This window comes from Brienomyrus brachyistius, chromosome 13 (genome assembly GCF_023856365.1).
Source record: "Brienomyrus brachyistius isolate T26 chromosome 13, BBRACH_0.4, whole genome shotgun sequence".
Classification (NCBI taxonomy): Eukaryota; Metazoa; Chordata; class Actinopteri; order Osteoglossiformes; family Mormyridae; genus Brienomyrus; species Brienomyrus brachyistius.
Window position 1 is genome coordinate 5,145,808 of NC_064545.1, and position 13,888 is coordinate 5,159,695.

Sequence of the window (13,888 nt, forward strand, 5' to 3'; positions counted from 1 at the left end):
GGGAAAAAAAACGAGAAGTATCTCAAACCACACTGTGCCAAGACCAGCAACCCGAAGCAGAGATTAGCACAGCCTGCCACTTAACATTTTGGAACACCCTGATGAATTCCTGATTGCTAAGGGAGACTCTCCAGTCAAAGAGAATTGCGTAAAATCAGTGATTCTAGCCCCTTCTTTCTCTTGGCACCATCCAGCTTCAGCGCCGATCTGTTTACTTTCACCATCAGTTGTTAAGCAGCTTGATGCCTCTAGAGAAATCCTCATGCTTCAGAGCTGATTTCAACACAGACTGGCAAAAGATCTTCACCAAGACAATAACAGACAGGATCAAGTAAAAAAAAAACAGCTATTGGCCTTCCATTTGTAAGCTAAAGTAGCATATTGTACGAATGCTATAGCTTCTTTGAGCTGAAATAGTGCTTTCTGGTCAATTATGAGTTTTATCCTAATTTCCAGGCTATTGACACAAATGCTGGTTTCTCTTCCCTCCGTAATTCCCCTCCTTTTGTTACAGGTCTGCCTCTGCACATTCCTTTCCTGAGCCTGTCTCACAAAGAGCAAGTTCTGTATAATTAGAATAGAAATGCTCTGACAAAGGGCTTCGTCTTCAATGAGTCCACACACCGGGAAGGGGAAGGTTACCTCAAGGGGGTTTTGTAATGAAGCAGATGGCTGAATGCTCACAGGTGCAGTTTCTGACAGTTCTTCCTGCAACGCGCTGTCCATAAATGCAGAAGAACCTTAGTGGCCCTTCTCCCTCCCCTCCTCTCTCTCCTGCTCTCCATCGCACTCTCCCTCCATCTCATCTCTCTCGGTACCCTCCCTCCCTGTCTCTCGGTAGTCATCTATACCGTTCGTTGCTGACAATCTTTAAGGCACAAATAATGCGGTAACAATCCAACAGCCAATGTTCATTATACTTTATTTCATACCTTTATGATATTGACCAGTGCATGTGCTTATCAACAACCCAACTTTTGCTCATCTTTATTCTCTCGCATATATATATCATCATAAATATTTGTTTTTAATAACACTTCATCACGGTGGCCAACAAACAGCCAATCATGATACACCTTTGATGTCCCCTTATTGCTTTTTCCCAGAGTTCCAAGTTTAACACAGGAAGAAAGAAAAAAATTAATTATATATATATATATATATATATATATATATATATATATATATATATATATATATATATATATATATATAGATAGATAGATAGATAGATAGATAGATAGATAGATAGATAGATAGATAGATAGATATTCATGAATCAATAGCAAATCGGTCAAAAAAACTCCTTCATAAACAAGTCTGTTCAGTCGCTCTGATTACAAAACCTTCTATTAGAAATAGGTATTTTACATAATGTCCAGTATGTCTGAAATGTCATATGATTAACATTAAGAGTTGTTTTCTTTTAAAAAAATAAATATAAAATGACAATAGTGATTCCTGTAAATACACACATTTGGTACATTTGGTGAGAATTGCTTATCATATTTATAACGATAAGTTTCTAAAACAAATACTGGAAGAATGAGTACAGACAGTTCTGAGGTGACATGGGTGTAAAATTTCAGAATATGAAATGCACACTTTTCAGTGTTTTTTTTTGTGGGGGGGGGTTGTTTACGGAAGTTTGCAAAATCTCCACAGTCGGCAAATCCTTTTGGGTGACATAGAAAGCCACATTTCAATGGCAGACCCAAGCGAATCCTTAATTAAAAGGGTCTGAATCCAGATCTATGTCCACTTCAAATGAATGAAGTTAAATTCAATTATTTTAAAGTAGCACTTCTGGCCGTCCCAGGCCCTGTGGTTACAGATACGATATCCCAACATCGTTCACATATGCACATGAGTGGAAATCCTGCCAAAATTCACTTAAAATGTGCTTGTGTGGTATTGTGAAATAAATCAGGAGGTGTGAATGGATAACTTATATCCATGTTTTCCCCTTATTTTGTGGTTGAGTTCCAATGATGGCCTGCATGATTTTTGATCAATGCTGCATCCCTTCTGTTGATCCCTTATAACAGTAACCTACTGGCCAATAACACAGATTCAATGGTAAATACTGCAGAAAGCGTAGATTCCTAAACTGCCCGAAAGTGGAATTCATTACAGAAAATTGATGGGTTGGGTTTTACAGGCAGACAGCTGCTGCACTTGATGTTCAGTATACATCATGATGTATCATACCTAAATCTAACGGTGGGCCAAATCACCATGGCTGGCTGGCAAGCAGATTTGAGGTAGTGAGCAAAACAGCCGAAAGCTACTTGAGCATAGCTGGAGTAAATTGTACATTTTCAAAGTCTGCTACCAAATAGAAATTAATTCAAATTCTAACACGCATTACCCCGGCATCTAACACCTGTGTGAACTCTACCGTTCTGAGGTTCTGTCATTCTGCCCGAGTGCCCAGCTGGCGAGTTCATTCCGCTAGAATATATGAAATACTTGATAATTCACCACTAATGTCTGTTGGCAAAACTAATATTTTACATCTATGACCATCGATCGTATAAATGACAGGAAGGCGTCCTGTCTGGCATGAGACTTCAGGACCACACCTGTTTGCTATTTCAAATGGCCTTGTCATTGCCTCAAATTGGCAAATCAATAATCTATCCTTAGGGAAACTTCAGTCGGAGCCTCCAAATAATCACCGAGCAGGAGAGAGGAGCCCAACTTGTCTCAGGTGCGCTCAAGTCATGCCACTTCTAGTCTCCTGCTTCGACGGCAACCCTCCAACCTGGGCGACTGCATTGCTCCTTTGATATGTCGCTCTCTCGCTACATGGTGATTTGAATCTCACTGTCACGCGATACATTCTGCTCAGCCAGGTCTGCGATTAAATAAGGCGGCTGTTCTCATTTCTCATGTTCTTTTGGAGAACAGATTTCTATCAAGAATGCATCAGGTGGCATTTTTTTTTTCGCCGGCTCTGCTACCCGAGAGACAGTCGCAGAAAAATAGAAAACATTTCCAGCACAGACGTAAACAGCAGTGTTCCTAATCGTGACATAGCAACAACATTGCCTTGTCTGAAGTCTGAATGGCAATGTCTGTAATACTATATCCATGGAAACCATACAGGCCATTCTAAAAGCCAGAGCTTCTGAAGAGGACGAGGGTCAACTGAAACGTGGCTGGTTTCCTTGAATTATACGCAAGTCAAATCTAATGGGTACAGGGCGCTCTGCATGCCATTCCTCGTGATGGGGGGTGAGGAATGACAACCCTTGCTCCGGGCCGCCTCTGATTTATTGATTAACGTGTCAGTCAGAAAACAGAAATCGTAAATCATGGCTCGGCTTCTTAAGACTATTTTAGGTGGACATTATTCACCTGCGGTCACGCGAGAGTTGAAAAGGCAGAAAGAGGTCCTGTCTGTTCACCTGAAAACACCACTGCAGTGCGATGCCATGACTAATTGATCTTTGCAAAACAGCACCATAGCAACGGCCGAACATTCTCATAAAGGTCTTCTTTCCAAAGTTTTGGCATTTCCTTTGCTAAGATTACATATGGACAGATGGCGCTCTACCTGCTATTTACTAAGAAAGCGTGTTAACTCTCCCTGTATGAGAATGCTTTCACTTTTAAAATTAAGAACGAGAGGTGTCTACAAACAAGTCTGCCCCAGTGTTTGTATGTTTGGAAAAATGCCATCTACTTACCAGCCTGACATAAAACAATTTAAAAATTAAGACATTTTAAAATGTTTTTAATAAGAATGCGTACCTGTTGTGTAAAATTTGCCATTGTTAAAATGTTTCAACATTGTTTTAAGATTTACTTAAAATATTTAATCTACTCTTTGCTTAATATATTTTAATAATCAATGTTTAAGTAATGTAATACCTATTTTATTAAGTTCAGTGAAGGACAATACCATCCATGCTGTGTATAAAGTTCTATAATGTTTGTATATCTGAATGCATCTGTAATTTCCCCGTTAATGTTTTTGCCTGGGAATGGTTTCCATAACTGCACTTTTTCCATCAAGGTCTGCACACTTCCGCTCAATCCTGAGGGGTTAGAGGGCTCTCTCCACATTCCGTTTGAACCACATCATCCGGTGAAACGATATTCACCACGATCCGATATGACATTTTGCTAACTGAGTGCCCCTTTCAGCCCCATAGCAGCTTTCTCATATAATGCTTGAAACTGGTCTGATAACTTTTGAGTGTTGGTTCCAGACAGTTATAGTGTTTCCACCAGGATTTACACCCTCCCTATTATGCTAAACCTCAATCCTGTCTTCTTATTGCTACTGAATCCCATTGTTTCCTTAATCCCTGACACAGAACTTGATGATGATTGGCGCCTGCATCCTTTGTTGTAATATTACGACCATCGATTCTGTCACTGGAATGGAGGGTGAAAAAAAAACTTAGCTTGACAGCATCCAGTAAATGATATCTGCTATATTTGAAGAGTAAATGTCCTAAATAGTGCTGTCAAAGTCAATAATCATAATTCCTAATTGTCATCAATTGTTCCTTTGGTGTTCAGTCTATCCACAGAAATCGGGGGGCGGGGCTCATACTAAATCTGGAAATGAATGTGCAGCTTGGCGAAATGTTAAAGGAAATGTTTAATCAAACACATACATGTGTAAATCCAGCTTTGGCTTTTTGGAACAGTGAACCACCACCTAGATGCCTGACTGTTAGATCATGCTGGAAGATCAAAGCTGGGGTGGTCAGCTGTCCACCATCATCCAGAGGCCGTTTGGATGACCCCACCAACTAAGAACCAGAGCTCTTCCTTGGCATGGGTCCCTCCAACTACCACTGAACTCAAACCACGGGCTCAGACAGTTTCTTCTCTAAGGGGCAAATGTGCATCTTAATTGCCGGTGCTGGTGACTCCTTTCTTTACCCGCTGAGGGTGTAGAAGGACACGGGGACATTAATGTATGCACACAAAATCAAAACATTTCTGTTTTTGATCAATCAAGGCATCCCTTGAGTTGGCCTGGAAGCTGAGAGATGGATACACACACAGGGGGGCAGATTATCTTATCTGCAGGCGCTTGGCTGACATCAGCATGGACACTCCGGTGTTGCCGATTTAACTAACCATTTCACTTTTCCCAAGGCGGGGTGAGACCCTGATGTTTGCCGGGGCCCTAGGCTATAGCCTAGGATGGCTGATGCATTAATCTGGCCCTGCACACACACACACACACAGACACACACACACATGTGTATATCGGGTATATCTATCCTTATGGGGCCTGCTCATTCATTTCTATGGGAAAAATGCTAAAGAACTATGATGACCTTAACTCCCACCCTGCCCTAACCATAACCATAAGTAACCAAGCAAAATACAATTTTTTTAGTTTTTTCATAGCAGTCACTGATTTTTATAAAATAGAGTTTTCCCTTATGGGGACCAGGAATAAAACGGATATTTATCACATTACAGGGACATAGTGTCCCCATAAGGATAGGTATATATGCTCATACACACACACACACACACACACACACACACACACAGAATATACTGATACAAGCAGCCAAACCATCGCTGTGTGACCCTGGAAGACGAAGGGAAAAAAATCTGATCTAGAAGATACTCAATTTGGCTTACGTCCCCCAAAAGTTTCGGCAATCAGAACGACAGAATTCAAGTTTTCAACACGAGCAAATAGCAAATAAGTGAACCGCAAATCACCGGAGAATCACAACTGTCGTAGCATGTGATCCTGTGTGACATGGTGAAGCACATAAGCTCATAAAGGTCGTACCTCTGTAACCAAAAAACAGTTCTTCTTACTGCCGTAGGACAAAGTGCATAGGCTCCTGCACGGAATACTGTCCCGTTGCCGTGGTTAGCCACCTGGCACAGCCCCTGTCAGTTCATTTGGCATAGGTAAAAACAAACGAAATCATGGCCCTTGTCTGAATGTATAGTATCTCACACCCTCCTAGAACATTTTAAATATCAGGCGACATATATATTTCAGGGTAAAAAAAAAAACAGGAAATGGCAAAGCAAAAAGAAAAAAAAAGTAATCTAAGTACTAAGTCACCCAGTTAATCTTTGAATTCACAGTTATTTTAGGAAACTCAAAACACAGTGCAGAGTATGGAAGGGAGGAATAAACATCGCTCAGAGATTATTTTTCTAGTCTAGGGTCCACAGGAGGGTGTGATCCAACCTCACAAATTGGAGGGCAGTTTGGAGCGGATGGGCTCGAGTTCGGATGTGTGTCCCCGTCGTGGCGGCAGGGCGGGGGATGTCCCTGGGGAATGAGTCTGAGGTATAGGTCCGGGGGACGTCTGTCTGACGAGCGGCACGTTCCCCGAGATGGAGCTGCAGGGCCTGCTGGACAGCACTGGGGAGGAAAAGGGAGTAAAGCAAGGGTCTGACTCCTGGGAGGGCAGCCTGGGGGAGCGGTTCGCGGCCCGGCCCACCTCCTGGGGCAGGGAAGGGTGTGAGGTCGATACCATTTTTGCTTCTGGGGAGAAGAAGCTCAGCAGCGACTCCGACTCCGGTTCCGTGCCGGCTCGGGGCAAACTGGACAGCGGTGGTGGGCAGGAGATTTGTGGCAGGAGAAGAGAGCTATGGGACCCAGTGGCACTTGAGGGGTCGCTGTAGTGAAACGTCCTTCCGGTCACAGGGCTTTGGACTGTGGGGCTGGGGGCCAGCGGGGTGTAGCAGGGGGAGGCATTGCCGGAGCCATACTGGGCTAGGGAGGCTAGCGCCGATCGCTCCTGGTGAAGTTGGGGAAGGCAGCCGGACTGCAGGCCAGCCAGGCTCTCCTGCACCAGTGACAGTGGCGACCCCCCAGGGGGCAGCGTGTGCTGACTCCGGCAGGATGACAGAGAGTCGGAGGAAGGGGTGTGGAACAGATTCAGGCTGCTAGAAGTCCTACCTGTGAGGTGCTGCTGGGATCCTGCCTGTGTGGGTGTAGAGGCGGGGGCCTGCGTCTGGCACATGCTGGGGCTGGCGGAGCTGGAGGCCAGGGGGCTGATGTGGGGTGTGAGGGCCGCGGCGGTGGCCCCTGGAGTCCCCCCCGCTTCCCCCTTGTGGGGGAGGCTCACAGTGGGTGGCGTGCTACAGGAGGCCTTCAGCTTTTGCCGTGGCTGTGTGTGCAGCTGCAAGCTACTGGAGGACAGGGAGTCGGAGGTAGGGAGGGAGCCGAAGTGGAACGAGGCCAGGCCACTGGGGCACGGGTGCGGACTGCTGCTGGGGGCCTGCTGGCTGGGACCGGCTCGCACCGGTGTGGAGGTCATGTGATGGGCCCGGAAGGCGGCCAGCAGAGGGCTGTCCACACCGGGGTGTGGCTTGGAGGGGGTGTCACAGGGGGAGTCTCCTGGGGAGGCTGCTGACACCGGGAAGTGGAACTTCTTGAGGCGGCCAGGGGGGTCCTTGAGCGAGCCCAGCAAAGGGTTGCGGAGGAGAGCACCGGGCAAGTGGGGGTGGTGCGTCAGAGCTATGGCGACGGAGGTGGTGGCGGCTGCTGCCTGAAGGGGCGCCTGGATGAGCGGCGCCCATATGACGGGGGTGGGTGAGGGCGGGACGGGGGGCGGGGCAGCCTGCAGCAGGTGGGCAGTGTGGGCCATGTCCCGGTCGTGCTGCACGATCTGCTGAATGATCTCGTTCTCCTGGTAGTTCAGAACTCCTGAGCTGAGGTCATGCTGCACTTTGTGTTGCAAGATGGAGTTTTTCTTCCCTAAAAAGACAACATCGACATATAATCGAGCCTCAGCCTTAAAATCCACAGCAAACATCCCTTCCGATTGATTAATTCTCAGTGGTGGAACAATAAAACCCCAAATACCAGTCGGACAAGAGGACAGGAATGGTCTACTGATTGACTGCTTTGTCTGGTACAGTATCTGATAAACCAGACACCTTTGGTCTAAAACCGCATAAGTTCAACTGCAGAGAACAGTGTTTATATCAATTGTATTATAATTGTACAGCATGTGCATGTCTCCATTCGGAAAAGTATGAACCGGCCTTCAGTTAAATCACTAGGCTCCCCCACTTCTAAGGCCATAAGCCAAGCAATCACCAGCACACAATGTACAGTGGGCAGGGCTGCAAACAGATGATTATGGCCAATTAAGCAGAACATATCCATGTGCTGAGGACCCACAGCGAGGCCCTGGGTTAATTCACCACTGCCGATCAGTGCCACGCGGCACTGAAACCAGCATTAACTACTAACGCGGTTCAAGAGGAATGATAAAGCAGGACAGGAGAGTTTGGAGGGGTGGAACTATTGGTTTTTTGTGACTTGCTCCCTGGGAACAGAGGGGGGGACGGTGAAGTGGGACACAGGCAGCACCTCAGGGGACAACAGGGACAGACTCGAGTTCGGACTGGAAATGGACCCTCCCCACCCATGCGTGTTAGGGTTTTGTTTTAGGCATGCTTGGGGGCGGACTGGGGAGCTATGTGAGATTATACAGGATACGTAAGTGTACCCACAGCTGCGGAGTCACTGAAAGCTGGAACACGACAGAACTGGCAGGGAGGGTTAAGCTCTGTAGTGTATAATAATACGTTCGGCTGTAAAATTGACATATTTAGCTGACAGAGTGCAATTATCCTTTTATACTGCTGGATATTTATTTAGGCAGTGCACAGCCTCACTGAGAGCAGGAAAGCCTTGCAATGTTCCATTTGAAAGTGGCAGACTTTAATCGCTGTGCTGCCGGTCGGCCCTACAGAGGCCGTCTCTTCCTTAGCAGGACCCTCGCAATCCCCCAGCCTCACACTAATGCTCATGCCTGCATGAAAGGCGCTGTCCTCTTTCACAGAGAATGAGACATGAGAAGACTCTCTCTCCCTCCCTCCAGGCCCAAAATGGGCCTCCACTGGTACCCTCAGGGGGTGACAGATGTTTGGAGCTTCCTGTGGGCGGAGCCACACATCTGGCCTGGAATCTCTCGCCTGACAGCCAGCTCCGGTGAGCAGTTGCTCCGCCGATTGATGCGCAGATGCATTACCTACCTCTTCCGGTCCCTATTAGCACGCGCCTCCCAATAACGCATTTACATATTTCCACTCACTGTCAGACGGACGTACCTCCCAGTATGATTAGTACCCCCAGGACGTGCTCTGATTCCTCCTGAAGATGCCCTTTGTTTACGCAATCGAAGGAGAGATGCAATCTCTGTGGCAGAAGCGGGTTTCCCGTGCGAGCCGCCGGACTGGCCAGCCTAGCAGCCAGACTCACCAATGCGGTCGAGGCGGTCCAACGCCACGGTCTCGAAGGCACGCCGCATCATGGGGTACTCCTCCAGAACTTCGTTGAAGTTGTCAACGGAGAGCGAGTAGAGCCGGCAATAGGTGTCCGCCCGCACGCTGGCCGTCCTCCTGCCCCGGGTCAGCAGGCAGATCTCTGCGGGGGAACATGACATCACCGCCACTCGCATCAGCTCTTAACCAGCATAAGTGTTACACCCTAACAGCTGATCTCAATATATTGATGTTCCAGGCACTTGATGTTTCCCTAACAGACTGAAATCTAATGTTAATAAAATACCAGGTACAACCACATGCAGCTTTCTCTGAACAATATTTGATATCTTTCAGTTGATATTGCAGCTTCAGCCCTCAGGACGGCAAAGAAAACAGCATGGGGCTAGCTGAGCTTCTCCGTTACCATGATAACTGATCTCCATCCAGGGGCTATGAAGTAACGCAGTTCATGAGACCCAGCTGACCCTTGTTAGAGGAATTGCCTTGTAAGGCTTTTATACGGAAGCTTTGGGGGAATGAATAAATAAATGAATGAATGAATGAATGAATATGTACATAATGCGTATATGAAGGGGCAGCATGGTGGTGCAATGGTTAGCACTGTTCCCTCACTTCTGGGACCCGGGTTCGAGTCTCCGCCTGGGTCACATGTGTGTGGAGTTTGCATGTTCTCCCCATGTCGTCGTGTGGTTTCCTCCGGGTACTCCGGTTTCCCCCCACAGTCCAAAGACATGCTGAGGCTAATCGGAGTTGCTAAATTGCCCATAGAGGTGCATGTGTGAGTGAATGGTGTGTGCCCTGCGATGGGCTGGCCCCTCATCCTAGGTTGTTCCCTGCCTCGTGCCCATTGCTTCCGGGATAGGCTCCGGACCCCCCGCGACCCAGTAGGACAAGCGGTTTGGAAAATGGATGGATGGATGTGTATATGAATGAACATTCGTTCAGACAGATAGACCGACACACAGACAGGCCGACAGATAGACAGTGCCCATCCAGGCATTGAAAACTAGGATGTCATGCTCTTGGTGACGTGCTGTATGAAGGCCTTGGATGTGCACTTGCTGCTACTGATCCCCAAATTAGCGCAGCTGCTGTGCGCAGTACATTTTAGGTGAGGAAAAGTAACCGTGAAAGAGGACAGAAACGGTACATTGCAGGTCTTTTCTGAATAAGGCTGTCTGCTGAGAGAAACGAGAGTGGGGATCAGGCTGAGGTTGTAAGAAAGGACAGGCTGTGGAGCCTGACAGACCCTACAGAATGCTGAATTTTACAGTGATGAATCTTCCCTGCCTGCCTTTTGTTTGCTGAATGATATGAAACATTCTCTTCATTAATCATTTTTTTAAATCCTTACAGTCTGTTATTCAGTTTCCCAAAGCCCTTGAACACGCTGGTCTGCATTCAGCCGCATGGCAGGCGGGCCGGCTCTTCCTGTGTTACGCCATCAGATTCAGAGCGTTTGTTTACAGAATGACATTACATGTGTGACATCCTAAAAATGGCATTTAGCGATTTAACAGCGTCCCGAAAATACCTGGATTTAGTCCGTCGCTACACCTGCTGCATCGCTAAGTAGCTTTAAAAAGAGTGGGATTTGAATGCGACGTGAGGACCATTCTGATTTTTTTTCTCCCTTGCATTTCCCCAGAAGCCCCCGCTACAATGCAGCCATGGAGGAAGGCACATGCGGCCCAGTGACTGTCGGCATACCGACAGAAGGGGAGATTCTAAGCTCAGCCCAGAAGCCAGTCAATGAGCTGGAATTCAAGATTTCAAATTATGAAATTCTGTGCGTCTCTTCCTTTCAAAATACATTAGTTCCGTGTCCATGGCGGCTCTGCATTTGGTTTTTCATGACAACAAAACCACATTATACGTATAACGAACAAAGCGTGGATAAAAAAAGATTTGGGGCTTTCCTAAAAACATTTGCCGCTTAAAGCCTCACTAGCCAGATGCTGGTGCTACACTATGGAGAGTGTGAGACGGGGAATGAGGGGAAATGCAGCCCAGGAATGGGGCTTCACAGGCATGTGTGAGGTGACGTGAGGAGCTCCTGCATCTCTTGGAACAGAGGTCTATGCAGAGCCATCTTATTTTGTCTTCCCCTTTATCTGGATCCACCGGTGCACCCCCCCCCCCTCCATTTCCTTACAGACTACACTATTCTAGTGCAGGGAGGGCCCAAGCCACTCAAGCGGTCAGTCCGAGGTAGGGGGGAGAGGTGCTCAGATGCTCTTACCGGCTTCAACAAATCCCTGTCTGCGGGTTAGCTGGGAATTTAGGACACGTGAGCCCTTTAGGGGGCGCTATGTGACACAAACTAAAGGTGAAACATCACCACCCGCATCCATATTAAATCCCAGGTACTCAGGCGGCGCGGCTGACCAGATTTTGTACCTGACGTACTGAAATTATACTGATATCACAATGAAATGAGACTCAAATGTTCATTTTAAGAACAGCCTTTGTGAGGATGTGTTTCCCTTAATCCAAGCTCAGTGGATACATGTCCGCAGCCTAATCGCAGCCTGTCATCACTGCTTATGCCTTTATATCTTTGGCTCAATGCTGGGAACTGGGAGGTGAGAGAAGGAGAAAGACTGACGTGAGATGAACACAGCTACCAACTCAAAGATCATGGGTTCCAATCCCAGGTTGCACACATAAACTGTAACACTCACCTGCACTGTAGGTTGCTTTGGATAAAACGATCAGGTAAGTATAATGTAATGTTGGTAGCAGCATAATCAGAGCTTAAGCTGGAAGAGGGACTCTGACCATTGACAGCTAGATACTGGATGTCATAAAATTCCCTGGTGCCTCAAGGTCTTTACTGCTTTCTGACAGTTTATCGTCAGTTGTTGCTTCACTCACAGTGTATTAATTTCCCTTGTAGTAGAATTTTGTCTATTAAAGCATCTTCTATTAAATGGGCGTCACATGTACGTCTGAAACCAGGGCAAAATGCATTAAAATCTCACAATGACCTCTGTCCGAATCCTCATATTTCTTCTGCCGGTAGCTAATCTGCATTAAAATGATGCATAAAAGGTCAGATTTGTAGGTCTGTAATGACTCATCTAAAGGAATCCTGCACGAAATCACAAACTGACGTCACAATCTGCGCCCACATGGTCGTCTCACACGTCTGATGCCCACTGGCGTTTTGCTAGCGTCACTCATGAAGCAAACGAGCGCATGTTCAACTTCAGGTGCTTCACCAGCCGCGTGGGGCGTGACTGAACATAGAATTCTGGGCTTTATGACCCCCCACCCTGCTACACTGTGCTCTGGGTGCAACAAAAAAAGGTGAGACGAATGCAGCATAAAAGATGGCAAGTGTTTTATGAGATACGGAGTTAAAAAAAAAAAAAACATGGATCAACTCACATTTCCTCAGTAAATATACTGCTGTGTATGTGTTTAAAAAAATAGGTGATGCTCAGTGGAGTTGAAACTATGTTTTCAGTCTGGGGTTCAGTATCTGTCACTTCTAACTGGCAGCCCTGCTGGCTGGACCCCAGGCGCCACCTACAGGTCCGGCAGGTCACTGCACTCTGCCGTCACAGTGCCAGGTGATCTGCGGTAAGTGAAGAAATCGCTGGCGTTGCCAGGGAGTGTCTGAAAAGGGCAAACCCTGTATCAGAGGGGGAGAGCAGGCTGAGAGCTGCACAGAAGTCAAATGGATTGGGGGGACGCTGGGGAGCAAATAGACATTTAATAATGGAACGAGATCAGCCTAATGAGGAGCTGAGGCTCCAAGAGACTCAAACATGTGGAATAAATGGATATTATAGGATTTGGGCTGGTAGTGCCTGGTGCAGTTGTTTTTGAAAGAGGCTGCCCTTGGGTCGCCTTCTTCCCTGTCATACTTTACCTATACGAGCAGCGAGCAGCATATGAGCCATGGCCAAAACGGGATCATACTGAGCGCCAGGGGGATTACCCCCCTCTCGCAGCACATGTTGACAGCTTTCTGGGCCTTACTGCACTTGCGGCTCTGAGCTGGGCCGGGACTCAGGCCGCCCACATGCCCTGCTTTCCGGCAGCAGAGATGCAGAGCCCCTCGCCGGCAGGCTGAGCAGCGGAGCGCGAAGACGCTCTCATGAGGCGAATTAACCACCTAATCGGCCACACTTTCCTTTAAAATTCCTTTTAAATGACACCCTCGACATTTCTTTGCTGGGTGGGTGCAGCTTCTCCATATGGCCAGCAAACATTTGATTCGGCGTGACGTTCACTTCACAAACCGCCAAGTCTTCCCGGAAAATACCACAGACCCAGTACTGGCGGAGTCTGACAGTTACAGAAAGCGACGTGAAGGCTTCTAAAGTGAAATTCCCCGTGTCCTTCTGAAGAGATTCCCTTCAGCATTGCAGTAAGACCAGCAATGGTAACTTAGCAACATGAAACCAGAGCCTTTTCTTTACATACATCTCTTTGTACAACAGCATCTGCTAAACAAATAAATACAAATGTAAATGCCTTGGATGCTTAAAACATAAATCCACAATTATTACAGTAAGCTATTATGTTGGGCATGAGGAATCACATTTTGTGAATGGGATTCTTGCTTTCCGAGCCCAGTGACACAATCTGCTAAGAGACCTAAATCACATCCAGCATCCAA

The 13,888-nt window shown here is 47.0% G+C and overlaps 1 protein-coding gene across 1 annotated transcript in view; it reads right to left on the reverse strand.

The window, feature by feature from the left end:
- Positions 1-6,135: 6,135 nt before the first annotated feature.
- Positions 6,136-13,888, reverse strand: part of LOC125705919 (potassium/sodium hyperpolarization-activated cyclic nucleotide-gated channel 3-like) — a 43,237-nt gene continuing 35,484 nt past the window's right edge. The window contains exons 7-8 of the mRNA XM_048972269.1: positions 9,230-9,394; positions 6,136-7,714 (exon numbers count right to left, since the gene is read on the reverse strand). Of these exons, the coding sequence (XP_048828226.1) occupies positions 6,198-7,714; positions 9,230-9,394 (1,682 nt within the window). The 3' untranslated portion in view covers positions 6,136-6,197. The remainder of the gene's footprint in view (positions 7,715-9,229; positions 9,395-13,888) is intronic.